The 25132-nt window shown below is 45.4% G+C and overlaps 2 protein-coding genes across 5 annotated transcripts in view; both read left to right on the top strand.

Moving 5' to 3' along the window:
* The window catches only part of LOC133059723 (BOLA class I histocompatibility antigen, alpha chain BL3-7), a 141269-nt gene extending 116625 nt beyond the window's left edge, over window positions 1–24644 (top strand). For both annotated transcript variants that reach the window (XM_061147244.1, XM_061147241.1), the window contains exon 8: window positions 24336–24644. In XM_061147244.1, the coding sequence (XP_061003227.1) occupies window positions 24336–24340 (5 nt within the window). In that variant the 3' untranslated portion in view covers window positions 24341–24644. The remainder of the gene's footprint in view (window positions 1–24335) is intronic.
* Window positions 20934–24644, top strand: LOC133059725 (BOLA class I histocompatibility antigen, alpha chain BL3-7-like). 3 transcript variants are annotated; one of them, XM_061147248.1, is made up of 8 exons: window positions 20934–21089; window positions 21404–21673; window positions 21873–22148; window positions 23037–23312; window positions 23425–23529; window positions 23955–23987; window positions 24126–24173; window positions 24336–24644. In XM_061147248.1, the coding sequence occupies exons 1-8, from the start codon at window positions 21017–21019 to the stop codon at window positions 24338–24340; spliced, it is 1086 nt and encodes a 361-aa protein (XP_061003231.1). In that variant the 5' UTR covers window positions 20934–21016; the 3' UTR covers window positions 24341–24644. The 3 variants fall into 3 exon arrangements, with proteins under 3 accessions (XP_061003231.1, XP_061003229.1, XP_061003230.1); XM_061147246.1 differs by lacking the exon at window positions 24336–24644 and having other exon boundaries at window positions 24126–24262; XM_061147247.1 differs by lacking the exon at window positions 24336–24644 and having other exon boundaries at window positions 21404–21747; window positions 21947–22148; window positions 24126–24262.
* Window positions 24645–25132: the final 488 nt, after the last annotated feature.

The following is a 25132-nucleotide window of genomic DNA, read 5'->3' as shown; positions in this document are numbered from 1 at the left end:
AGGAGGACATGTGAACCCACTCCAGTATTCTTGCTTGGAGAATCTCACGGACAGAAGAGCCTGGCATTCTACCATTGATAGGGTGGCAAAGAGTAACAGGACTGAAGCGACTTTGCATGCACGCATATTGCTTTTTATATTTTGATGTTTTATCCCTGTATGATCCTTAAGGTGAGTTCCATCTTAATTGATGATTATGATCTTTAGTACCATAAAATAGCCTCTGTTTCATTAACAATTTTTTTGCCTTGAATCTAATCCTGTTTGATAATAAGATCAAAATCTCAGACTTTTTTCCTTTTGGATTTAGTTTATATATCTGACCAGCTATACCTTTATTTTAAATTTAATGCTTTTAAAAATGTATATATAAAGCTTAATTTTAATTTGTCTAGTTCATATACTAAGGTAATTTCTTTAGAGCTTGTAGTATCAGTAGCATGTTTCAAAGGCTTTCAAAGGAGGAAAATGGCTTACTTTCTTTTTGAATACTGTCCATAAATGACACATTGGTGGGTAGAGAATCCTTGGATCATGACTCTTTCTTCAGAACCCTGTATTCTACTCTTTGACTCTGACCTTGAAACTGACCACTTGGAAAACCATCTTTTCCTCTCTGCGTCTTTGGTCTATTAGTGCTCGTGTGCATGTGCAGGTGGTGATGGTGGGAAATCATACCTTTCTCTCAGGAGTTCTCACTGTGACGTCATTATCTCCAGGTACCCCGGAAGAAGTTCTGGGTTGAAAAGCCAATCAGTCTTGCAATCAAAAACTGGACAGAGACCTTTCAGATATACTTCTTTCTTCAGAGAAAGGACTCAGAGAATTCAATCACAAAGGAGGGGATTCTCAAACTAGAAACCTTCTTTCTTTCTCTATGATGTGTCCTTAGGTTCTGAGCGTGGCTGTGACTTCTCAGAGCTCCTTGCTCCTGTGTGTGTCATTCACACCAGGCAGGGACGCTGAGGAGGGAATCTAAGTCCAAACCACATGACAGTCTAAGAACGGAACCTAGACTAAAATAGAGTCACAGTCAGAGGTCTCCAGATGGTAAAAAGATATTTCATATCTAACAGTGAGGTAAAAAGAACTTTGGGAGAGTATCTCAAAAAATTGAGGGTATGAGTGTGGCATTTCCTCAAAAAATTAAAAATATAATTACCATATGGTAGCATTCCCACTCTCCGAAGAATTAAAAGCAGAATCTCAAAGAGATCTTTGCACTCTCATGTTCATAGCAGCATTATTCACCACAGATGGGATGTAGGAACAACCCAAACACCCATCGATGGATGAATGGAGAAACAGAATGTGGCATATGCAGACGATGGAATACTATCCAACCTAAAAAAGGAAGGAAATTGTGCCACGTACTATATCATGGATGAACCTCAAGGACATTAGGGTAAGTGAAATAAGCCAGTCACAAAGAGACAAGTAATATATGATTCCATGTACATGAGGTCTCTAAAGTAGTCAAATCCATAGGAATAGAAAGTGGATTAGTGGTTGCCAGGGTTTGAGAGGAGGGGGAAATGAGGAGCTGCTGTTTAATGGGTATAGAGTTTCAGTTTTTAAAAATGAAAAAGCTCTGGAAATCAATTGCATAGTTATTTAAATATACCTAACATTAATGACTAATGATTAACTGACTCATTGGAAAAGACCCTGATGCTGGGAAAGATTGAAGGCAGGAGGAAAGGGGGATGAGAGAGGATCAGATGGCTTGATGTCATCACTAACTCAATGGCCATGAGTTTGAGCAATTCCGGGAATTGGTGATGGACAGGGAAGCCTGGCGTGCTGCAGTCTGTGGGATTGCAAGGAGTCAGACATGACTGAGCAACTGAACTGAACTGAACTGAACATTAATTTACATTTAAAAATAGTAAAGATGGTAAATGTCATGTATTTTTACCACAATGAAAATTTTTTTAACAATTTAAAGAATACCAAGAGAATGAATCTCAAAGAGGTATCTTTGAGAGTGGAGAGAAACAGTGTGGTTTAGGACGTAGTAAAACAACAAGTGGTATGCCCAACTGCTGCTGCTGCTAAGTCGCTTTAGTCGTGTCTGACTCTGTGCGACCCCATAGACAGCAGCCACCAGGCTCCCCCCATCCCTGGGATTCTCCAGGCAAGACTACTGGAGTGGGTTGCCATTTCCTTCTCCAATGCATGCATGCACGTTAAGTTGTTTCAGTTGTGTCCAACTTTATGCGACCCCATGGACAGCAGCCCACCAGGCTCCTCTGTCCCTGGGATTCTCCAGGCAAGAATAGTGGAGTGGGTTGCCATTTTTTCTCCAGGTATGCCCAAAGGTACTCTTTCATGAAGCACCAGGTGGGTTCAGCACTTGTTGGTATATATACTTACAAGAACCAATTTGGACCGCACAGGTCTGAGCGTCTCCTGAATTGTTTTCTCTATTTCACTTGAATTTTCATGGTGCCCTGTCATCATCTAAAGTTATATGAGCCCACAGAAGAGAACTTGACCTAAAGCTGTGGTGTTAAAATTGCTTGTTGTTGGGAATCCCTGGTGGTCCAGTGGGTAGGACTCCACGCTTTCACTGCCATCGGCCTGCGTTCAATCCCTGGTCTTCCCGCAAGCCAAGCAGAGTGACTAAAGAAAAAAAAAAAAAAACAAGAAAGAATTGCTCATTGTCCTTTTGTTCTTTTACTCTAGGAAAACTGATGAGGGATCTGGAATATAAGACAAGTGAGTATCTGGAGGGGATAGTGGCTGAAGTTTGCAACTTTCCTGTGAAGGTCCATTACTCACAGGTCAGAGCTTCTGTTTAAAGAGGAAGGTCTTCATGAAACTAATGTATCCAAATTCTTTATCCTGATTTCAAAACCATAAACCTTTCCCCAGATTTGCCCAGCTATAGTGATCCCAGGCCTTATCGGTTTCCCTCTCAAGTCTCATCACACTGCCTGAGGCCTTGAATTTTCTGTGTTTATACTTTCTAGATATGGTTGCTAATAGTCTGAGCACAAGGTCAAAAGCAGTCTCTGTCCTGGCCCCCTGAGGAGTCTCCCACCATGGTCATAAAGGCCCCACAACCTATGGGAGAAATCTCATTTGGTATCTTTTGTGATGTCACACGTTTGTCTCCTTGTCCCCACAGTGAGGATCATCCTGAATTCCCAGTCTCCAAATGAGAAAAGTGATGTTCACTGGCTTGTGGATGAACAAATACCAGTGTGGTCAGCGATTTGATCCAAAGCCTGGGGTGCTGGGCAGTAAGGGCTTCACATGGGGCAAAATGTACTGGAAAGTGAAAGTGGACAGGATCTGCTGGGAAGCAGAGGAGGAAGAAGAAACAATGAGATACAGGACTGGAAGCAGAGGCGTCTTCGGCAGTAGAGATCTTGGTGGAAATACAGGCATCACTGGTGGGTATCATTCCCCTGGAGAAGGAGGAGTTGGAGGAAGAATGGTCTCAGGAAAATGGAATATGGCCAAAATTCTGCCTGGTGGGGGTGGCAAGAGAGTCAGTGGTGAGAAGGGGATTTCTCAACTTCACCCCCGAGGAGGGCTTCTGGACTCTGCAGGTGTCCTCAGCTGGGGTGTCTATATGTACCAGCCCTGAGCCCTTCCAGATCCTGTCCTACTGCCCCCGGCAGATTGGAGTTGCTCTGGATCATGATGGTGGGAAGGTAACCTTTACCAATGCCAGACTGAAGAGATCATCTATGAATTCTCATCTGCCTTCACTGGGAGAATTTTCCCTTTCCTGTGACTTAACTGCAGGAGGTCCAAACTTACACTGAGACCCTGAGAGAAGAGCTCTTCGCACAGCCCCAGGTTTTTTCATTTAGCCTTTGTTCCTTTTCCTCATTCCCAGCTCTCCGCCTCAGCGGGCTCATCCTGCTGGGTTTCTGAAATCTCTCAGATGACTAGAGCCTTACGGCAGAGTTAGGAGTCTCGTCCTCACTGCTTTATCTCTAATGAAAACAGTATAGTTGATCTTCTTTCTCTAAGGGTAATCGTTGTGTTATAGCCATGCTTTCTGGGAAACAAACTCACTCAGAAGGACAATGCAGATAGTGGAGTGCAGTTTATTACACCGGCGGGCCCAAGGCAGAGTCTCCTCTTAGCCAAGGACCCCGTCCAGCATTTGTGAAAATCTTTTATACCCCATGTGTACGTGTCCAAACCCACCACCCCAATTCCCTTGAGACTTACATAAACAAAGGAAGGGTAAATACAACTACAATAACCCCATCATTCACGTGTTATGTGTTCAAACAGTCAATAATCAATAAGCCCGCAGTTACATTCCAAATAGTTAATAACCGATAAGCCTGTGCTTACATTCTGATAGATAGTGTCCGGAGGCAGGGGTGATTAGTGTCTGTTTTCTCTTAGGTGATGAGTAACCTGGATATGATCTTCAAGGTTCCCCTGTCCGGAGGTGGTCTTATCCTTCCATTGTTGTTCCCACAGGCACTAAGCAGAGAGTTCGAAGTCTACTGGAGAGGTGGCCGAGCATGATCAGCACAGACAGGCCTGAGATTGAGTCCTGGCCCTATGAATTCCTTCTTCAGTTGGAGTGTCTTTAAAGTACTTGTTAAAATGTGTGTAAGCTATTAATTAATCACTTCTGTTGCCTTTGATTGGTTCTTCATCTGCTCCTGAGACAAATGTATGAGAATGAGTGACTGTACCTAGAATTTCAGCCCCTGCCACAAACAGTAATTGATGACAACATCCATACCGATATTTCTAAAACACCTTTTCTGTCCCATAATTCCTCCCGTCATCCTTCTAAGCAGCTGAGGAAACAGCAAATATTTGGCCATTCGTACCTGTTTCACATTTGATATGCTATGAGATTTGAGATATCTGGTGTGAGAATTCCTTTATCTGCCATGTTCTGATAATTTTCGCAATAGGAAGGGGCGAGGGGAAGCCATGTGAGGTTCAGGTGTATGTTAGTTTTTAAAAATCATTTGGTACTGAAGTAAATTTTATGTCAACTGTGTTTTGAGATAGTACAAATAGATACTTAGCTTTATATTAAATTAGCAGTCTTACCTACAAGCAGCAGAAAACAAATTTGGCTAATTTTAGAAAACAAGAAATTTGTTCAACATTACTGGGGCATGTGGAGTGCAAAGAGAGAGGGATACCTGTGCCTGCCTGTTTGCAAATTCTGTAGACGGGTCCACGTGACCCCCACAGAGCTGGGAGCTGCAGTGAGAGGGGGAGGAGGTGAAGGAGTCAGCGGGGCTTGAGAGGGTCATAGGGATTGTCAGCATATAAACAGAACACATGCATGAGTCCAAGCGAATGGAGAGTGGATATGATCTGGTGGGGAGCAGAGGGTGAAGAAGTAATTATTATAGGTGGGAGTGGAGCCAGAGGCGTGTTTGGCAGTAGCTATCTGGTGGATTCACAGACCCAGCTGATGAGTATAGTTCTCCTGGATAGAGAAATGAGATGAAGAGTTGAGGAGGGAATGGGCTTAGGAAATTAGTAAATGGAACCGCCCCTAGTTCTTCATGTAACTAACTCCTAAATCAAAATCTGGCACAAGTGCACCGGATTGTAGAGTATAGGATGCCTGCCTGTGCCGCAGCAACAACAAAAGGTTAGGGAAGTGTGTTTTCAGCTTCTGTAATAAAACATGGTCTCATCAAGACTCATGTAATCCAGCATTCTCAAGGCATGGGAGCAGAGGCTAGGTGCCAAAGAACTTCCCATACTTAAACTCCTGGGCTCAAGATGTGGGGAAATTTGCTCTGATAGCTCAGTTGTAAGAAAGTTTTGTTGAGGGACTTCCTTGGCGGTACAGTGGGTAGGAATCACCCTGCCAATGCAGGGGACACGGGTTATGATCCCTGATTCAGAAAGATTCCACATTGCCACAGAGCACCTGATCCCATGTGCTGCAACTACTGAAGCCCCTGGTCCCAGAACGAGTACTCTGCAACAAGAGAAGCCGTGGCAACGAGAGGCCTGTGCTCTGCAACTGGAGAGTAGCCCTCTAGCTCTCTGAAAGTAGAGGAAGCCCACGTGCAGCAGTGAAGACCCAGCTGAAAGATAAAAATTAATTACTTTTTTTAAAAAAAAAAAACCTTTCCCACTGAGGAGAGATTGCTTTCCCCTGCCAGGAGCAAGCCTTTGATATGCAAACTAACCAACCCAGAGCCCTCCCTCCCCTGTCTGGCCTTTGGACCCCAAGAGGAATATTCCTCTGCCTCTGTGACCTTGGGGCTACCCTGATGGCTAAGTCAGTAAAGAATCCACCTGCAATGTAGGAGGCCACCCCCAGTGCAAGAGACCACCTGCAATGCAGGAGACCCAGGTTTGATCCCTAGAAATGGCAATCCACTCCAGGATTCTTGCCTGGGAAATCCTATGGACAGAGGAGCCTGGCAGGCTACAGCCGACAGTGTTGCAAGAGTAGGAGACGACTCAGCAACTAAACCACCACCACCACCACCAACGATCCCAGGGCCAGGTACCAGACAACTAAAGACCACCTCTAGCCCAAAGCCAGCTGAAATTATTCATACCAGCCAATCCTAATCTGTTTACCCTGCCCTGCCCTGACTTTCCCAAGGAGACCCACTAAAGCTCCTAGCCCTTTACCTTCTTTTCATCTTTGCCAAGATGACAAATTTTAATTTTTCTTTCCACTTTTCCTTTCATATTCTCATTTTTCCCATTTATTAATAACAAATTACTTGGTATTTGCATTTCTTCTTTTCCAAATTGTTTTCTTGTAATCTTTATTTTTCACTTGCAATGTAAGAATTTTAAAATATTGAATTTAAGGAAGAAGAAACATCAGCCTCCTGACCCCAGGGAACAGGTGTGACACTCACAGCTAGACCTCAGTGTTATTTGAAGTGAGCCTGGTGCTCACAGCTAGGTGATGTAATTCTGTTTGGAATAAACTATTTTATAAAATACCAATATCAAACAAGGATACACTGAAACCATAATAAAGTGACACAAGACAAGACAAGACTATGCATAATTTTGTTTAAGCCCGGAGAACACAGGATACAGTGCAACTCACACAGTATGAACATCCCCCATCCTGGGTAACATGAGTGACGGCTGCTTCTTTACCAACTGCTGCTCTACCCTTGCTCTAATCTGCCCTCCTTATAGATAAGACTGATTAGGATACCCAGTCATGTAACTGACCATGCTTCCTGGCAGTACTCAACTTAGAGTAAACCTTTCTTTTATCCAAGCAAAGCCCAATTCCACAATAACACATCCTTTCTTATAATTTCATTCTAAAATGCCCTATGATTTCCCATGATGTGTGCCCTCCTTTGCTGTATCAGTATTAAACACAATGTGTTTAACTAGGTGTGTTTCTTGTAGTCTCTGGCTGAAAAATATTGACTCATGCTAACCTTTTTCTGTCAGATTTTTTATGTGTATTTGAATTTGATTATGGACATGTGTTTGCATGGTTGTAAGTTTCTAGTTGCCATAGAAAGTTTTATTTTTTCTTGGTGTTTTTTTTTTTAATCCATGGGTAAGGCTTAGAAAATTCTTCATTCTACAATTGTGAAAGTTCTATGTATATTTTCATTTAAGTAGAGACGATGAGGAGAATGGTGTCCAAGGGTGAAAGGAAACAAAAAGCTGAAACTGGGGGCAAGTACCACTTTACACACACCAGGGGGAGAATAACAGGTAAAGAATTCTAAGGTGGTGGAATTCTAGGGTTTACTTCTTCTGCTTTATATTTCATAATTATGGGGGACCTACAGGATAGTTTATAATGGGGCATTCAATAAATACTTTCTCGTGGCTAAGTCAGGACATAAGTGCTTGCTCATGTTTACCAGGTTAGCAAAAACGACATCAAGAGCCTCAGTGTAATATAGACCAAAGCTGGCTCCAATGATGCGTGTTTTTGAAAACTGATGAACTTGAAGTTATAGATTATATTTTGGTTAATGTCTGTGCACTCTAGATGGTAAAGAAAATGAAAGCATTAGTTGCTCTGTCATATCCGACTCTTTGCCACCCCATGGACTATAGCCTGAGACCCCATGGGCTGTAGCCTGCCAGGTTCTTCTGTCGTTGGAATTCTCCAGTCAAGATGACTGGAGTGAGTAGCCATTCGCTTCTCCAGGGAAATCTTCCCAACCTAGGAATGGAACCCAGGTCTCCTGCATTGCAGGCAGATTAAACTTCCTGGACCTTCTGTACTTTAAGGTGATATCTAAGACCCACATAAACAATGTATAAAGATAATTTCAGTGTACTTCAATCTATGAGTCATATAGTATCTCAGGAGAATGAAAACTAAAACACTTAGATATGTTCTGTCAAATATGGTAGCTACTAGCCACGTGTGTGTCTGTGTGTGTGTGTAGATGGCTCAGTCGTGTCCAATTCTTTGTGATCCCATTCACTGTAACCCACCAGGCTCTTCTGTCCTTGAAATTTTCCAGGCAAAATTACTGTAGTGAGTAGCTATTCCCTTCTCCAGGGGATCTTCCCAACCCAGGGATGAAACCCAGGTCTCCTGCACTGCAGGAGGATTATTTACTGTCTGAGCCACCAGGAAAGCCAACTAGCCCCATATGGCTATTTAAATTTAAATGAAATTGAATAACAATTCAACTCAGTGACATTAGCCACATTTCAAGTGATCAATAGCTCAGTAGCTAGCACCTACCACATGGAAAGTGCAGACCTAGAACTTTGAGTAGCTCTATTATTTTTGTTATTATTGGGCCTCAAATACGGTGCGTTAGACCCATTTAAAACCAAAGGGCCAATATTATTTCTCACACAGATTACATTTCTGTCTGGGATACGGATCAATATTAAGCTGGTATCAACAACAAATGCATTATTTAACTTAAATGCAGGGTATATCATGCAAAATGCCGGGCTGGATGAAGCACAAGCTGGTATCAAGATTGCCGGGAGAAATATCAATAACCTCAAATATGCAGATGATAGCCTCCCTTATGGCAGAAAGCAAAGAGGAACTAAAGAGCCTCTTGAAGAAACTGAAAGAGGAGAGAGAAAAAATTGGCTTAAAGATCAACATTCAGAAAACTAAGATCATGGAATCCGGTCCCATCACTTCATGGCAAATAGATGCGGAAACAGTGGAAACATTGGCAGACTTTATTTTGGAGGGCTCCAAAATCACTGCAGATGGTGACTGCAGCCATGAAATTAAAAGATGCTTGCTCATACCAACCTAGACAGCATATTAAAAAAGCAGAGACATTACTTTGCCAACAAAGGTCCATCTAGTCAAGGCTATGGATTTCCAGTAGTCATGTATGGATGTAAGAGTTGGTCTATAAAGAAAGCTGAGTGCCAAAGAATTGATGCTTTTGAACTGTGGTGTTGGAGAAGACTCTTGAGAGTCCCTTGAACAGCAAGGAGATCCAACCAGTCCATCCTAAAGGAGATCACTCCTGAATATTCATTGAAGGACTGATGTTAAAGCTGAAACTCCATTACTTTGGCCACCTCATATGAAGAGCTGACTTGTTTGAAAAGACCCTGATGATGGGAAAGACTGAAGGCGGGAGGAGAAGGGTATGACAGAGGATGAGATGGTTTGATGGCATCACCAACTCGATGCACATGAGTTTGAGTAAACTCCCGGAGTTGGTGATGGATAGGGAGGCCTCGCGTGCTGCATTCCATGGGGTCACAAAGAGTTGGACACGACTGAGCGACTGAACTGAACTGAACAAATTCAAAATGGGTCACAAATGAATTTCTCTCTCTCGTCTTCAGGCACAAACTGTCCCCATTCCAAAGGGGAAACACCTGTCATCCAACTCTCTGTCTGTATGGAGACACTCTGGCATCAAATTTCTAGGGGTAAGTTCTCTTTGGGAAGACCTGAGAGGCAGAGCCCTAATAAGTAAAGGTTTGGGAGGCAGGGAGTCCAGTTCAGGAAGAGGTATTTTCAGAAGTGAAGAGGAGGCAAAGAGGTCAGTGCCAGCTTGTGGTGACAATTTAGTTGCTAAGTCGTGTCTGACTCTTATTACCCCATGGACTGTAGCCTTCCAGGTTCCTCTGTCCATGGGATTCTCCAGGCAAGAATATTGAAGTGGGTTACCATTTCCCTCTCCAGGGGATCTTCCCAACCGTGGAATCGGACCTGGGTCTCCTGCATGGCAGGCAGATTCTTTACAGACTGAGCTACAAGGGAAGCCGCCAGCTTGTAGTCTCCCTGCTTCACTCAGAACAGAAGTTCTCAAAGTGTGGTCTATGGAAACCTTGAAGTCTCTGAGACCCAATTATGGGTCAAAATGACTTTCATAACATTATCAAAAATTTATTCACCTTTTTTTTAGTTTATTTATTTTTATCTTTTATTTTGGCTGTACAGAGTCTTCACTGAGGTATCGGGGCTTTCTCTAGTTGCAGAGCACGGGCTCTAGAGTGTATGGGCTCAGTAGTTGCCCTGTGGCATGTGGGATCCTAGTTCCCCAACAGAGACTGAACTCACGTCCCCTGTCATTGGAAGGTAGTTTAGTAACCACTGCTCTACCAGGGAAGCCCCTACCTTTTTCACTGTGCTGACATTTGCTCTGAGGTAAAACTTAGCAGAAATAGGGGCTATTTCACCAAACAGCAATAGCAATTCTTGTATTCTTCACCACCATTCAGTTGCAGAATAGAAAAGCAAGTTTCACTGAGAAATATCCAGGTTGTAGTATTAAAAATTATTCAGTTGCTACAGTCACCATTCTTAAGTCCACATTTTAGAATGTCTGTAGGATGAAATGGGAAGTACACATAAAGTCCTTCTGCTACATTCTAAGGTACAATGTCCCAAGGAAAATAATTTTTCTGAGTTGACTTAGCTTCTTTTCTTATGGAATGCCATTTTCACTTTGAGAATGAAGAACAGGAAAACTATGATTGATTACATTTAGTTATTTTGGCATAAGGAATGGGAGCTTATCCCTTCCTAGACTATCAACTGACACTACTTTCTGCCGATAACAAAATGCAAGCTCTCATGAAAAAATTAATCTTGACAGCTTCCCAATATCGACAAACTTTTCTAGTGTCAACTGTGGTGATATTAACAAATGTGAATTTTTGCTAATCTTAAATGTTAACTTAATCTTAAATGTTAGCACTTTAAAATCTATACAACTTGGGGAAGCAATACACTACTTTAAAAAAATCATGCATTAGTACAATATTCACTCAATGTATAGGACCTTGGATTCCTGTGCAACAGATTTGGAAATATTCGGTGATAGTTATGGGTTATCACTGAAAAATAACCTTTAAGAAGCTACCACTTGTGTAGTTGTAGTGTTGTATCAAAGTGGGAACCACAATAATCTGAAAACGTTATTCAAGATACTTGCATTACCTATTAGTGTGAGTATATTTTTCATATACTCAATCAAAAAGATTAAATACAGAAGCAGATATGCAAAGTCTTCAGTCTTCTAATGAGACATACAAGAAAAGAATGTAAACTTTTGAAAGAATGTAAAATCTAGAAAGATCACTTCTCACTATACTGTTTTATTTTGAAAATAGTTATTTTCCATAAAAATGTCTTTCATGTAATGGGCCATGGACTCAGGGAGACAGTGTAACAGGGTCCTCCAGGCAGGAGTAGCAGGGTCAGGGCAAAGTCCCAGGTCCCCAGCAAGGGGATCCGGATCTTAGGGCAGAAGATGATGTCTGGGGGGTGGGAAGGCAAGTGTCGAGTAGGGGGAGGGGTTCCCCACCTCTCTGGAGTTTCACTTTCTCTCCTCTCAAACTGTCGGGCCTTTGTGCCTGGAGACTCAAGACGAGTTTCCAGTTCTCACTCCCATTGCGTATCCGGTTTCTAGAAGCCAATCAGAGCCCGTTCTTGGTTTCAGGGTCTCTACCGACCTGCCTGCACTGATATTCTCCTCGGACTCGGATGGTAGGGGCTTTAGGAATTTAAGCATTCTTGTGCTCTAAGAGTCCCTGCCTCTGACCAAAATCCCCCAGGACCCCATAGAAAGGCGGATTTCCTCCACCCCACCCTCACCCCTCGGCAGACCTCATTTATACCTCGGCTAAGTAGAGCCTGCATTCCTCGATTCGATTCCCGCCCCCGGGTTTTGTTCCAGAATCCGCTGATTCTGTGCAGCTGGAGGCCTGGCTCAGCTGCGGCCTGTGGGGCCCTGGGCATCCTCCCTCTTGGGGGTCCCTGACCCCAAACCCTGGGTCATCCTCAGAGCGAGAAGTTAAGGTTGAAAGTGGAGGGATCAGCCTTGAGGGAGCAGACATCAGATCTCCGTCTGTTAGGTCCATGAACGGGATGAAGAGGCAAGAGCCTGGGGTCCTGGGCTCTTAGGACTCAGAGCAGAAGAGTACTCTTTGAGGCTTCAAAGGGTGGAAGGTGAGTGATGCCTGAAGAGGAGGGGTACCCCCTTTGGTGTCCTTGAGTGTAGGTCTAGGGAGGCGGAAGATCATTTTCCTGCCTCTGGAAAATGTTAGAGGACCCCTGGCCCAGACTCATGCCTGATCTCCTTGTCACCCTCGTGGCCTCCAGGCTCCCCTCCAGGTCCTGTCCTTCCATCTCCAGGAGCCACCTTCATGGCCACCAGCTGGACAAGTGTTTTTCCCAAGCTGTTAGGCCAGTCTTTGTGACACAGCAGTCCCACATATTAGTAAATATGTGGACAATGTCCCAGTACCCCTGACTGTGAGCTGAGGATGGGCTCTCCCTCCCTTGATTCTCCCTGCCCCACTGCCTCCCCCAGCATCGTGTATGGAGGTGTGTGGAGTGGGGACTGATGTGGGGGTATTTCTCTGGAAGAGAGGAATTCCTTCAATCTCCTTTGCTCTCTCCTTTTTTTCTTCTCCCTTCTTCCACTTGTACTTGAGTCACACCATACCTGCATGGATGTGAGAGTTGAACTGTAAAGAAAGCTAAGCACTGAAGAATTGATGCTTTTGAACTGTGGTGTTGGAGAAGACTCTTGAGAGTCCCTTGAAGAGCAAGGAGATCCAACCAGTCAATCCTAAAGGAGATCACTCCTGAATATTCATTGGAAGGACTGATGTTGAAACTGAAACTCCAATACTTTGGCCACCTCATGTGAACAACTGACTCATTGGAAAAGACCCTGATGCTGGGAAATATTGAAGCTGGGAGGAGATGGGAACAACAGAGGATGAGATGGTTGGATGGCATCACCGATTCAATGGGCATGAGTTTGAGTCAACTCCAGGAGTTGGTGATGGACAGGGAGGCCTGGCTTTCTGCAGTCCATGGGGTTGCAAGGAGTTGGACACGACTGAGAGACGGAACTGAACTGAACGGATATCTGTAATTTCAGAAAAATGCCGAAAACATGAGGATAGTTTACCAGCAAAATATAGAGCTGACACCAGTGTGTTTATCATCCGGGTGGAAAACAGAGCCTCTCCCAGCGCCCAGGCCAGAAGCCCCTGTGCCCCTCCCCACACAGACCCCGCCTCCCTGTGCTCTGGTCCCCTCAGTGACCCTCCCCCACACTCTCCTCTCGGGTTCCTCCCCTCCACACCCGAGGCCTCCATCCCATAATGTCATGTTTCCTGCCTCTCCGCACTTCTCCAGGAGCCTCCCCACCTTTACAGGCACTTTGGGGATTTCCTCCACCTCCCCTTCCTCCCCTCTTCTACCGCATCCTAGGAATGGAGGTTCCAGAGCTGATTCCCCAGAGGGAGAGTCCATAAGGCTGGCAGTAGCCAGATGAAGGGGCAGTACTTGGGCTTCAGGATCCCATCCCTCGGTAATGAGGACAGCCTGTATGTGAGTGGGCCCCACCCTGGGCCTGGCACTACAGCCTTGATATCTGATCCTGTCTGAAGCCAAAGTCCTTGGTTATTTAGTGGGGAGAGAAATGTCCATGTCAGGGTGTATTTTGGGTGACAGTTCAGGCTTTGAATTTGACACTGAATGGACACCAGCTTGTGTGCACAGCACTGACCCGCCGCTGGGAGCCTGAGGAGAGCCTGGGCAGGTCTCTGGGAAGGAGGTCAGAGGGGAGCGCAGGTGTCCAGGCATCAGCCCTGTGGCCACGCGGGGACACGACCACTCTCCCTCTCCAGTTCTGCACAGGGAAGGCAGAGGGTGCATTGTGCTGTAAGTCAGTCAGAGACGGCTGCCCTGGTCCAGTGGAGGGGGCGAAGGTGCTTTCTGAGCAGCTCTGGAGTCAGGCTCAAGGGTACAGCAAGGATTAGAGGAGAGGAGAGCCCTGGAGCCCTCCCGGTGTCTCAGGTTTCCATCTTTTCTCTCCATGTCTCCTCTCTGAAGCTCATTGATGAAAACATCCTGGAAAGTTGTTAACTGCTTCTTCCACTTCCTGTTCCTTTCTAGTTGATGTTAAAATGTTTTCATTTTAGTATAGTTTGAGATTTACCAAAAAATAGCAAAGTTGGTAAGAGTTACTATGTATCCCACACTCTGTGAGGACATTTTATACCACCATCACACATTCCTCACAGCTGATGACTAATATTGATACAGTGTTAATAAACTCCAGAATTTATTTGGACTTCATTAGTTTTCCTATAACCTGAACCAGGATCCTATCAAAGACAGATATTTAGTCTGAATTGTGTCTCCTACACGCTCCTCTGGCTGTGACAGTCACACAGACTTCTCTTGTTTTTGATGACTTTGATGTTTTGGGGAGTACTGCTCAGAGACATAGTAGAACATCTTTCGATTTGACTGGAGCAAAGGGTTTTGGGGACAAGGACCACAGAGATGAGTGACATTCTCCAGTCATCAAGGGTACACACTGTCCACTGGGATATCACTAATAAGTTCACTTCATCACCTGGCGAAGGTACATTTCCCAGGTTTCTTTGTGAACTTCTATTTTTACTTCCCCACTTTTAACGCTGTAGTCTTTAGAAGAAAGTCACTATGTGCAGCCCACACTTAAGGGGCGCTCTGACATACACATGGGTGTGCAGAGGTTTGTGCAAATATAAGTTTTCGAATGAGTTGGAGAAATACTAGATTGATCAGCAGACAGGATGGAGAGTTTCTGTGTAGCTTCGTTAGAAACTGCTGACTCTCATTTCTCGAGGCTGCACTGCTTCCTATTCCTGCCCCAGTGAGTGAGGGTTTCTGCTTCTCTGCATCCTGCTGCTGCTCCAACCTTGGCATCACAAGTTCTTGGACTGTAGATGTTCCATCAGGTGTGATGCACATTACTGTCTTTGTAATTTACCTTTCCTAACAACATAAGATGTTTAGCATCTTTTCATATACATTTCCATTGTTATATCTTCTAGAAGAAGTGTCTGTTCAGACTTTGTTTTTAAATTGTTATTTTCATTTTGTTGAGTTGAGGAGTTCTATGTATATTCTAAAACAAAGTCCTTTATCAGATTTCCCTGATGGGCTTCCTGGGTGGCTCAGATGGTAAAGCATCTGTCTACAATGCAGTAGACCCAGGTTCCATCCCTGGGTTGGGAAGATCACCTGGAGAAGGAAATAGCAACCCACTCCAGTACTCTTACCTGGAAATTCCCATGGATGGAAGAACCTGGTAGGCTACAGTCCACAGGGTTGCAAAGAGTCAGACAATACTGAGTGACTTCACTTTCTTTCTTTCACTTCATCAGATAAGTGAATTTATAATAATTTCTCCCAGGCTGTGGCCTGTGCTCTTCTACTGACCTAACAGTATTCATTAATGTACAGTATACTTTTCTAGAAAGAAAAATGAAAAATGTCTAACTACACTTGTTTCTGAGTAGAGGACTTGAGTGAATGGGGAATAAGGGGAAGAACATGAATTATTTATTTTTGTATAGGCTTGAGTATCTTTTCAATTCTCTTGTGTGCTGGTAAATGCTTTCAAAAATTACAGGGGATTAAAAATCCCTTACATTTGTAAACACTTGACAGATCACCTTCAGCTCATACACTAGGATGTACATTCTGATCCTCTAGCTGGGCTGGAGCTCACCACCCATCTGTGTTGTTCTCCTGTTGGACATAAGTCATCTCACAGAAGATCAGCATCAGACAAGGACATCTGAGTGCATGACACAGAGAGACAAAACCAAAACACGACGGCATTCTGCACCAGCTCAGACCAACCAGGCAGCCCTGTGCCCTCACCATGTACCAAACCTCCCCCTGATCTGATCCAGAGACCACCGCCTCCTCCCAGTCACCGCTGTGTCCTCGCTCTAGTCTGCCCTCCCTAGAGCAGAGGCTCATGAGGTGCCCAGTCCTGGAATTGCCCCCGCTTCCGGACAACACCCAATCTGGAGTGAGCCAGTCTTGCATAGATAGATGCTTCTCAGAATCAAAGCCCACATCCTGTATATCAGCGGTCCTCAACGTTTTGGCAACAGGAACTGATTTCATGCAAGACAATTTTTCATGGACCAGGGATGGGAGGAATGGTTTCAGGATGATTCAAGCACAGTATATTTATTGTACACTTTATTTCTAATCTAATACTGGCACTGATCTGATAGGAGGTACTGGTCCAAGCTCAGAGTTTGGGGACTCCTGGCTGTATATGTTCTAACACCTTACAAGGACACCATTGTCCCTGATGCTCTGTGATCTCCCTCGCTGTATCCAGTATAAATCCATCTTGATTGCCCACAGATTTGCTCCTGGTGGTCTTTGGCTGAAGAACATTGAGAGATGTTACCTGTTTGCCAAAAATTTTTATGTGTCTGCACTGGAATAGGGGTATATGTTTGTATCTTGTGAGTGTCTGATTGACATAGTAAAGATTTATATACTTTGATGATTTGAATCTTTGGTTCACAAAACTGTTCATTCCACAAGTGTAAAAAAAATTATGTATATTTTTGTTTAGAGAGAGGGGTCCAAGGGTGAAGGGAAACAGAACTGATTGAATTTGGGAAGAAAGTATAGCAGGAGCAGTAAGTAAAAAGTAGTAAGGTGGTGGATTCTAACATTGTATCTTCTGCTTCACAACTTTACAAGTATGTACAAGTCCCACAAAGTATTGATATCTGTTGTGTTCAATAAACACATCCTCTTGGGCTAAATGAGGACTTCTCTGTGCCCCTATGTTTACCAAGTTAAGGAAAACACCAAGAGCTCAAGGATTATATCTAGTGATGGGCAATGTTGAACACTTATGACCTTATGGTGATAAACCATGGTTTGGCTAATGCTGGAACACTCTATCTGTTAAAATACACATTAAAGAAGATTTCAGAGCATGCTGTACTTAAAGCTATATCTAAGACCTGCACAGACAAATCCAAGACTTCAATATTAAGATTATTTTAATGTGCATTAATGAGTCACACAGTATCTTTTAGGGGAAAAGGACAGGAGATTAATTAACAACATTCTGGATATGCATTGACCAATATGCTAGGTAGTAGCCACATATTGCTATTTAAATTAAAATAAATAAAAGTGCTCAGCACAACAGACACTTTAACATGTAAATAGCCTCATGTAGCTACTGGCTACCTGACTGGACAGCACAGACATAGAACAATTCTTTCACCACAGAATGTTCTCTTGGAATGGACTGCTCTTCATGATTTGTTGGCCTCAAGTCATGTGCATCAGACCACGTGAGATGAAAGGGCCAATATTACTTTTCTTAGACACTATGTCAGATTTCTGTCTGGAATATGAATACATATTAAGCTGGTGTGTAACAAAGTCAAACTAGGTTATGAGTGGGTCTGGCACCTTCAGGTGAAAACTGTCCCCAGTTCCAAGGGGGAAACACCTGTCCCCCCACCTCCCTTCCCAGACTGAGGACACTCTCTGGCATCACTTTCTAGGGGGTGAGTTCTCTCCTAGAGGTGCCCAGGGGCAGGGCCCTCAGTTAAGTTTGAGGGGGCAGGGAGTTCAGCTCAGGAAAAAGCATTTTCCAAAATGAAGAGGAAGCAAAGGTAGGTATCAGTTGGGAGACACCCTGGTTCACTCAGAACAGCAGTTCTCAGAGTGTGGTCTGTGAAACCCTTGATGTCACTGAGACCCTTTCATGAGATCCCTGAAGTGAAAACTACTTTCATAGCATCACTCAGATATTATTTGACTTCTCACTATGTTGACATTTGCTTTGATGTATCACTTAGCAGTAACAGACTGTGGTAGCAAACTGCACTAGTAACTACTTTCACCAAAGCTTTCTTGTAGAAAAAAAGAAAACCAATAATCAGGTTTCCTTTAAAACATCCAGAATGACACATTAAAAATTCTTATCTGTCCTTAATAATGGGAAAAAATGGTGAAAAAAAAAATAGGGAAAAAAATATGAAAAAGAATATATATATATATACACATGTATAAGCGAATCACTCTGCTGTACAGCATAAATTAACATTATAAATCAAATATCCTTCAATAAAATAAATTTTTAAAAATAAAGTAAATAAAAATGCTTATGTTTCCTAATCATCATTCTTAAATACACATTTTGAAAGCATCTTCTGTGTTGACATGGAAAGTACACACGGAGCACTTCTACTAAATTTCAAAGTCTTATGGCCCAAGGAAAAACTCTGTGTGCTCTGAACTACCCTCTTTCACATGGAAAACAACTGTTCCTGAAAGAATGAATGAGCAGAAAGATCTGTATAATTTAGTGAAACAATGTATTACTTTGTAAAAATCTTGTATTAGTACAAGAGATGTTCAAAGAGCAAGATAGGCATATGGATTTTAAAATAACAGAATAGAAAATAGTCAGTGATATTGTTTCAGATCCACTGCAGAAAAAACCTTTGAGAAACTACAATTTGTATAGTTTTACTTTTGTATCCAAGATGAACATCCGCAATTATCTGAAAAGTTTATTCCTACATATGTGCGGGCTTTTTCACTTTCACAGACTACCATCAAAATAACAGATTCAATGCAAACGCAGACCTGAATATCCAGTGATCTTCTGGTGAAAGAGACAGGAAAGATACTTGGAAACAATGTAAAAAGCTCTATGCTTCTCCCTACCCTTTTTATTCTGGGAACTAGTTATTCATATTAAACACATTGATTATTAATATTATAACCAGCCTTTAGGACTTCCCTGGTGGCTCAGATGGTAAAGCATCTGCCTACAATGTGGGAGGCCCGTGTTCGATCCCTGTGTTGGGAAGATCCTCTGGAAAAGGAAATGGCAACCCATTCCAGCACTCTTGCCTGGAAAATCCCATGGACAGAGGAGTCCGGTAGGCTACAATGCATGCGGTCGCAAACAGTTGGACACGACTGAGCTACTAAACTTTCTATTAATATTATTCTAAATAAAGAAACAATAATCTTTAAAGTGTATTATTCGTAGTATGGAAAATATGCATAGAAGTGGTCACATAATACTATCCTTGGGGTCCTCACTAATTTGTAAGATTGTGTAGATATTTTAAACAAAATCTCAAACAGCCCCAGAGCTAGGACTCAGGGAGACAGGGGGACAAAGAGCTCTCAGAGGAGAGTTCAGTTCAGTTCAGTTGCTAAGTCATGTCCGACTCTTTGTGACCCCATGGACTGCAGCATGCCAGGCCTCCCTGTCCATCACCATCTCCTGGATGCTTGCTCAGACTCACGTCCATCGAGTCAGTGATGTCATTCAACCATCTTATCCTCTGTCATCCCCTTCTCCTCCTGCCTTCAATCTTGTTCAGCATAGGGGTCTTCTTCAATGAGTCAGTTCTTTACCTCAGCTGGCCAAAGATTGGAGCATCCGCTTCAGCATGAGTCCTTCCAATGGATATTCAGGACTGATTTCCTTTCAGATTTCCTGGCTTATCTCCTTGCAGTCCAAGGGACTCTCAAGAGTCTTCTCCAACACCACAGTTCAAAAGCATCAATTCTTCAGTGCCCAGCTTTCTTTACAGTCCAACCCTCACATCCACACATGACTACTGGAAAAAATAGCTTTGACTAGATGGACCTTTGTTGGCAAAGTAATGTCTCTGCTTTTTAACATATTGTTTTGGTTGGTTGTAGCATTTCTTCCAAGTAGCAAGCATCTTTTCATTTCATGGCTGCAGTCACCATCTGCATGATTTTGGAGCCCCCAAAAATAAAGTCTGCCACTATTTCCATTGTTTCCCCATTTATTTGCCATGAAGTGATGGGACCACATGCCATGACCTTCGTTTTCTGAATGTTGAGCTTGAAGCCAACTTTTTCACTCTTCTCTTTCACTTTCATCAAGAGGCTCTTTAGCTCCTCTTTGCTTTCTGCTGTAAGGGTGGTGTCATCTGCATATCTGAGGTTATTGATATTTCCCCTGGCAATCTTGATTCCAGCTTGTGCTTCATCCAGCCCAGCATGTCACATGATGTACTCTGCATGTAAGTTAAATGAGCAGGATGACAATATACAGCCTTGACTTACTCCTTTCCCATTTGGAACCAGTCTGTGTTCCATGTCCAGTTCTAACTGTAGCTTCTTGACCTGCACACAGTTTTCTCAAAAAGGCAGGTCAGGTGGTCTGGTATTCCCATCTCTTGAAGAATTTTCCACTGTTTGTCTTGATCCACACAAAGACTTTGGCACAGTCCATAAAGCAGAAGTAGATGTTTCTCTCTTGCTTTTTCGATGATCCAGGGGATGTTGGCACTTTGATCTCTCGTTCCTCTGGCTTTTCTAAATCCAGCTTGAATATCTGAAAGTTTAGGGTTCAGGTTCTGTTGAAGCCTGGTTTGGAAAATTTTAAGCATTACTTTGCTAGCCTGTGAAATGGGTGCATTATTGGGTAGTTTGAACATTCTACCTAGCAGGAGGGGAGGGATCAGGACAAAGTCCCAGGACCCTGGAGCTCAAGCCGCTCAGGATCTCAGGGTCGAAGGCGGAGTCAGGGGCTGGGACGCTCCCTGTTGGGGATTCCCCGTCTCCCCGGGTTTCACTTTCGCTCTCACAACCTGTGTTTAGCCCTCCTGCCTGGACACTCGTGACGCGGCCCCAGTTCTCACTGCCACTGGGTGCCCGGTTTCTAGAAAAACCAATCAGCGTCTCCGCGGATCCCGGTTATAAAGTCTCCACCGACTCGCCCAGACTGCTTCTTCTCGGACCCAGAGGATGCGAGTCATGGGGCCGCGAACATTTCTCCTGCTCCTTTCGGGGATCCTGGTCCTGACCGAGACCCGGGCTGGTGAGTGCAGGGTCGGGAGGGAACGGCCTCTGCGGGGAAGGGCGAGGGGACCGCTCGGGAGTCTGGGGGGCATTAACCCAGGGACGGAGCGACCCCGACGCCCCTGCCCAGGCCCGCCGCCTCCCGGGTCCCGGCCTGTCCCTCTCTTGCTTCCTGACCCCTCCTTTCTACCCCTTTCGAAGTTCGGGCCGGTTTTCGACCACTTCCATCTCAGTGGCCCTCCGCCCCCTCCGCCCTCCCGCCCTCATGATCTCGGACCCGGGACCCGCGCCGGGAGGAGGGTCGGGCCGAATCTCACCTCTTCCCGCCCCCAGGCTCCCACTCCCTGAGGTATTTCTACACCGCCGTGTCCCGGCCCGGCCTCGGGGAGCCCCGCTTCATCATCGTCGGCTACGTGGACGACACGCATTTCGTGCGGTTCGACAGCGACGCCCCGAATCCGAGGATGGAGCCGCGGGCGCGGTGGGTGGAGCAGGAGGGGCCCGAGTATTGGGATCGGAACACGCGCAGAGCCAAGGACGCCGCACAGAGTTTCCGAGTGAACCTGAACACCCTGCGCGGCTACTACAACCAGAGCGAGGCCGGTGAGCGACGCGGGCCCGGGTCCAGGTCACGACCCCCATCCCCAGGGACCGGCGGGGTCGCCCCGAGTCTGCAGGTCCGAGGGTCACCCCAACACTGCGGAACACGCCCGGCACCCCCACCCGGGAGGAGCCGGCGGGACTTGACCCGGTTTCATTTTCAGTTTGGGTTTAATCACCGCGGGTGGTCGGGGCGGGTCAGGGTCTCACACCCTCCAGTGGATGGTCGGCTGCGACGTGGGGTCGGACGGGCGCCTCCTCCGCGGGTTCTCGCAGGACGCCTACGACGGCAGAGATTACCTCGCCCTGAACGAGGACCTGCGCTCCTGGACCGCGGCGGACACGGCGGCTCAGATCTCCAAGCGCAAGTTTGAGCAAGGAGGTCAGGCGGATCACGACAGGAACTACCTGGAGGGCGAGTGCGTGGAGTCGCTCCACAGATACCTGGAGAACGGGAAGGACACGCTGCTGCGCGCAGGTACGAGGGGCGCGGGGCCTCCCTGATCTCCCCTCGGGCTGGAGCTGGCTTCCCACGAGGAGAGGAAAACGGGGTCCCTGAGGGAACAGCGCCCCAGGTTCTTCTCAAGAGAGCGAGGAATCCGCCCAGGTTTTCATATTCTGTACAAGACAGTCACCAGTGGCCGCACTTCTCTGAAGGACAATTAAGGAATCCACTGTCTTTGAGGAAGAAGCAGGAAACAAATCATCCCTGAAATAGCTGGTCAGCGGTGCCCTTTGACCCTGGCCACCATCTTGTGATCCATGACTTTCTTTCTCAAGACATGATCTCACCCTGAGAGCATCTAAGGAGGCCTGACTCCAGCTTTTCTGAGTCATTCAGCCTCCACCACTCTGTATTCTCCCCCTCCCATTTTTGGAGCTCCTATCCTAGTCTCTCATTCTAGAAATTTCCAAGGACTAATATAGATCATCCCTGATCTCTGATTTGAGGCTGTTATCTAGCTCTTGTGTTGCTTTTTTCAACACCATGGTCTTGAATGTTCCATAGCTCAGCTGGTAAAAAAGTTCATAATACATCTGGGGATATGAAGTACTGCCTGGTGACTATAGTTAATAATAAGCCTATATTGTATACTTTAAAATTGATCTTAATCATTCTCATCACCCCTGTCAAACAGACACACACATAAGGTAAGTTGATGGATACATTAATTACCTTCACAGTGTAGATATATATCAAAGCAACATGTAGTACACTTTAAATGTGTACAGTTTTTGTTAAGTATGCATCAGTAAAGCTGGGGAAAAAAATCAGTGTTCTGTCCTTTCTCAGGATGGTCACATGATGCTGCTTCAGTGTCCCATGGAGGTAACACAAACTGTAAATTTTCTGATTCTTCCTCAGACCCTCCAAAGGCGCATGTGACCCGTCACCCCATCTCTGACCGTGAGGTCACCCTGAGGTGCTGGGCCCTGGGCTTCTACCCTGAGGAGATCTCACTGACCTGGCAGCGCAATGGGGAGGACCAGACCCAGGACATGGAGCTTGTGGAGACCAGGCCTTCAGGAGACAGGACCTTCCAGAAGTGGGCGGCCCTGGTGGTGCCTTCTGGAGAGGAGCAGAGATACACATGCCGTGTGCAGCACGAGGGGCTTCAGGAGCCCCTCACCCTGAGATGGGGTAAGGAGGGAGATGGGATGGAGCTTCCTCTCAGATAAAGCAGGAGTCCTCCAGGACTCAGTTCAGCAAGGTCAGGACTCAAGCCTGAGGGGCCTTTCCCTTTCCTTCACAGAACCTCCTCAGACCTCCTTCCTCACCGTGGGCATCATTGTTGGCCTGGTTGTCCTCTTGGTGGCTGTGGTGGCTGGAGCTGTGATCTGGAGGAAAAAGCGCTCAGGTAGGGAAGGGAGGGAGGATCTGAGTTTTCTTGTCTCACTGGGGGTTTCAAGCCCAGGTAGAAGTTTACCTGCCTGATTATTGGAAAGTATGCTCCACACACGCGTGGAGTCTGGAGCTGTTGCTAACATTTTGCTTTTCTAAAGCATGTATGAAAATGAAACAGAAATTTTTCGCCTTCCTAATTCCAGTTGGGGACCAGGTTTTCAGCACTTGAAGGTCATAGGGAGATCCTTGCTGAGGACAGACCTCCAGGAGGGCTGGTGGCCCAGTCATTACACGTTTCCCTTCTCTGTGTTCCTGATCCTATCATGAGTTTTGACCACAGTTCCAGAAAGTTCTGTGGGATCCAGGACTAGGGGCTCCTCTAAGGTCTCATGACTCAGCCTTCTCCCTGGCCTCTCATGTGATATTTTCTTCTCACAGGTGAAAAAGGACGGATCTACACCCAGGCTGCAAGTAAGTATGAAGGGGGTGATTCCTGAGACCCTTGTGAGGGTGCAGACAGGAGGCCATGGGGGCTCATTCTCCTCAAAGTTCCTTCTCTAGTTTCTCTCCTGTGGGTTCTGACCACGTCCTGGTCTTGTTCTCCCCCAGGCAATGACAGTGCCCAGGGCTCTGATGTGTCTCTCACGATTCCTAAAGGTGAGATCCTGGAGGGTCTAGATTGGAAGGGGGATTGGGGCAGAGGGGACACATTGGGCAGCAGTGATCTTTGAGTGGGACATGTGAGCATGTGGGGGCTGTGGAGAATGTGAGTGCTTACATGACTGACCCGAACTGGTTCCTGATTCTTTTCTCTCACAGTGTGAGACAGCTGCCTTGTGGGGACTGAGTGATGCTCGGTCCCAATTTGTGACATCAGATCCCAGAACCCCTCTTTCTGCAACTGCATCTGAGTGTGTCTGTGCTCCTATTAGCATAACGTGAGGAGGTGGGGAGACTGGCCAACCCTGCCCACCACGGCCTCTCCCCACCCTGACCTGTGTTCTCCTCCCTCATCCACTGTCCTGTTCCAGCAGAGACGGGGCTGGGCCGTTCAATCCGTGTCTGCTTCATATGCACTGAGTAATGATCTCATATTTCCTTACTGAAAATAAAATCTGTATATATGAATTTGTTCTTTCAAATTAGTGCCATGAAGGGGTATCAGGTAATAAAGCTGAGGATTCCTAAAGTTTGAAAGAGGAAATAAATTGAAACATTGAGAACTTTCCAGATTCATCCACATGTTTTTGTGCTGAGTCAGCTGCAGGAGGGCCAGGAGGAGGCTGTGAGGAGCTGAGTGAGGACAGGGCCTGTGCCCAGTGATCAGTGCCTGATGGGCATGCACTGGACTGCCCATGCGCTGCCCGTGGTCACTCCTGGACTGGGTCCTCTTCTCCATTCCTTTGTCCTTGTCCCTTCAGTAAATCCTTGTCCTGCCAAGCACCTGTGATCATGAACTCAGAAGTCACCTGGGCCTTGTTGTATGTCCAGGACCAGGGGCAGGGTGCGTTTCTTAAACAGTCAGCCTAGGATTAGGCCTTGGACCAATCCTTAGCGCCTGTCTTTTTTTTAATGTGTTTATATTTTGCTTATTTAGTTATTGCTATTATTGTTGT

The sequence above is a fragment of the Dama dama genome, chromosome 7, assembly GCF_033118175.1.
Source record: "Dama dama isolate Ldn47 chromosome 7, ASM3311817v1, whole genome shotgun sequence".
Lineage (NCBI taxonomy): Eukaryota > Metazoa > Chordata > Mammalia > Artiodactyla > Cervidae > Dama > Dama dama.
Note: the sequence above shows the minus strand (reverse complement) of the source record. Positions and strands in the feature narration are given on the sequence as shown.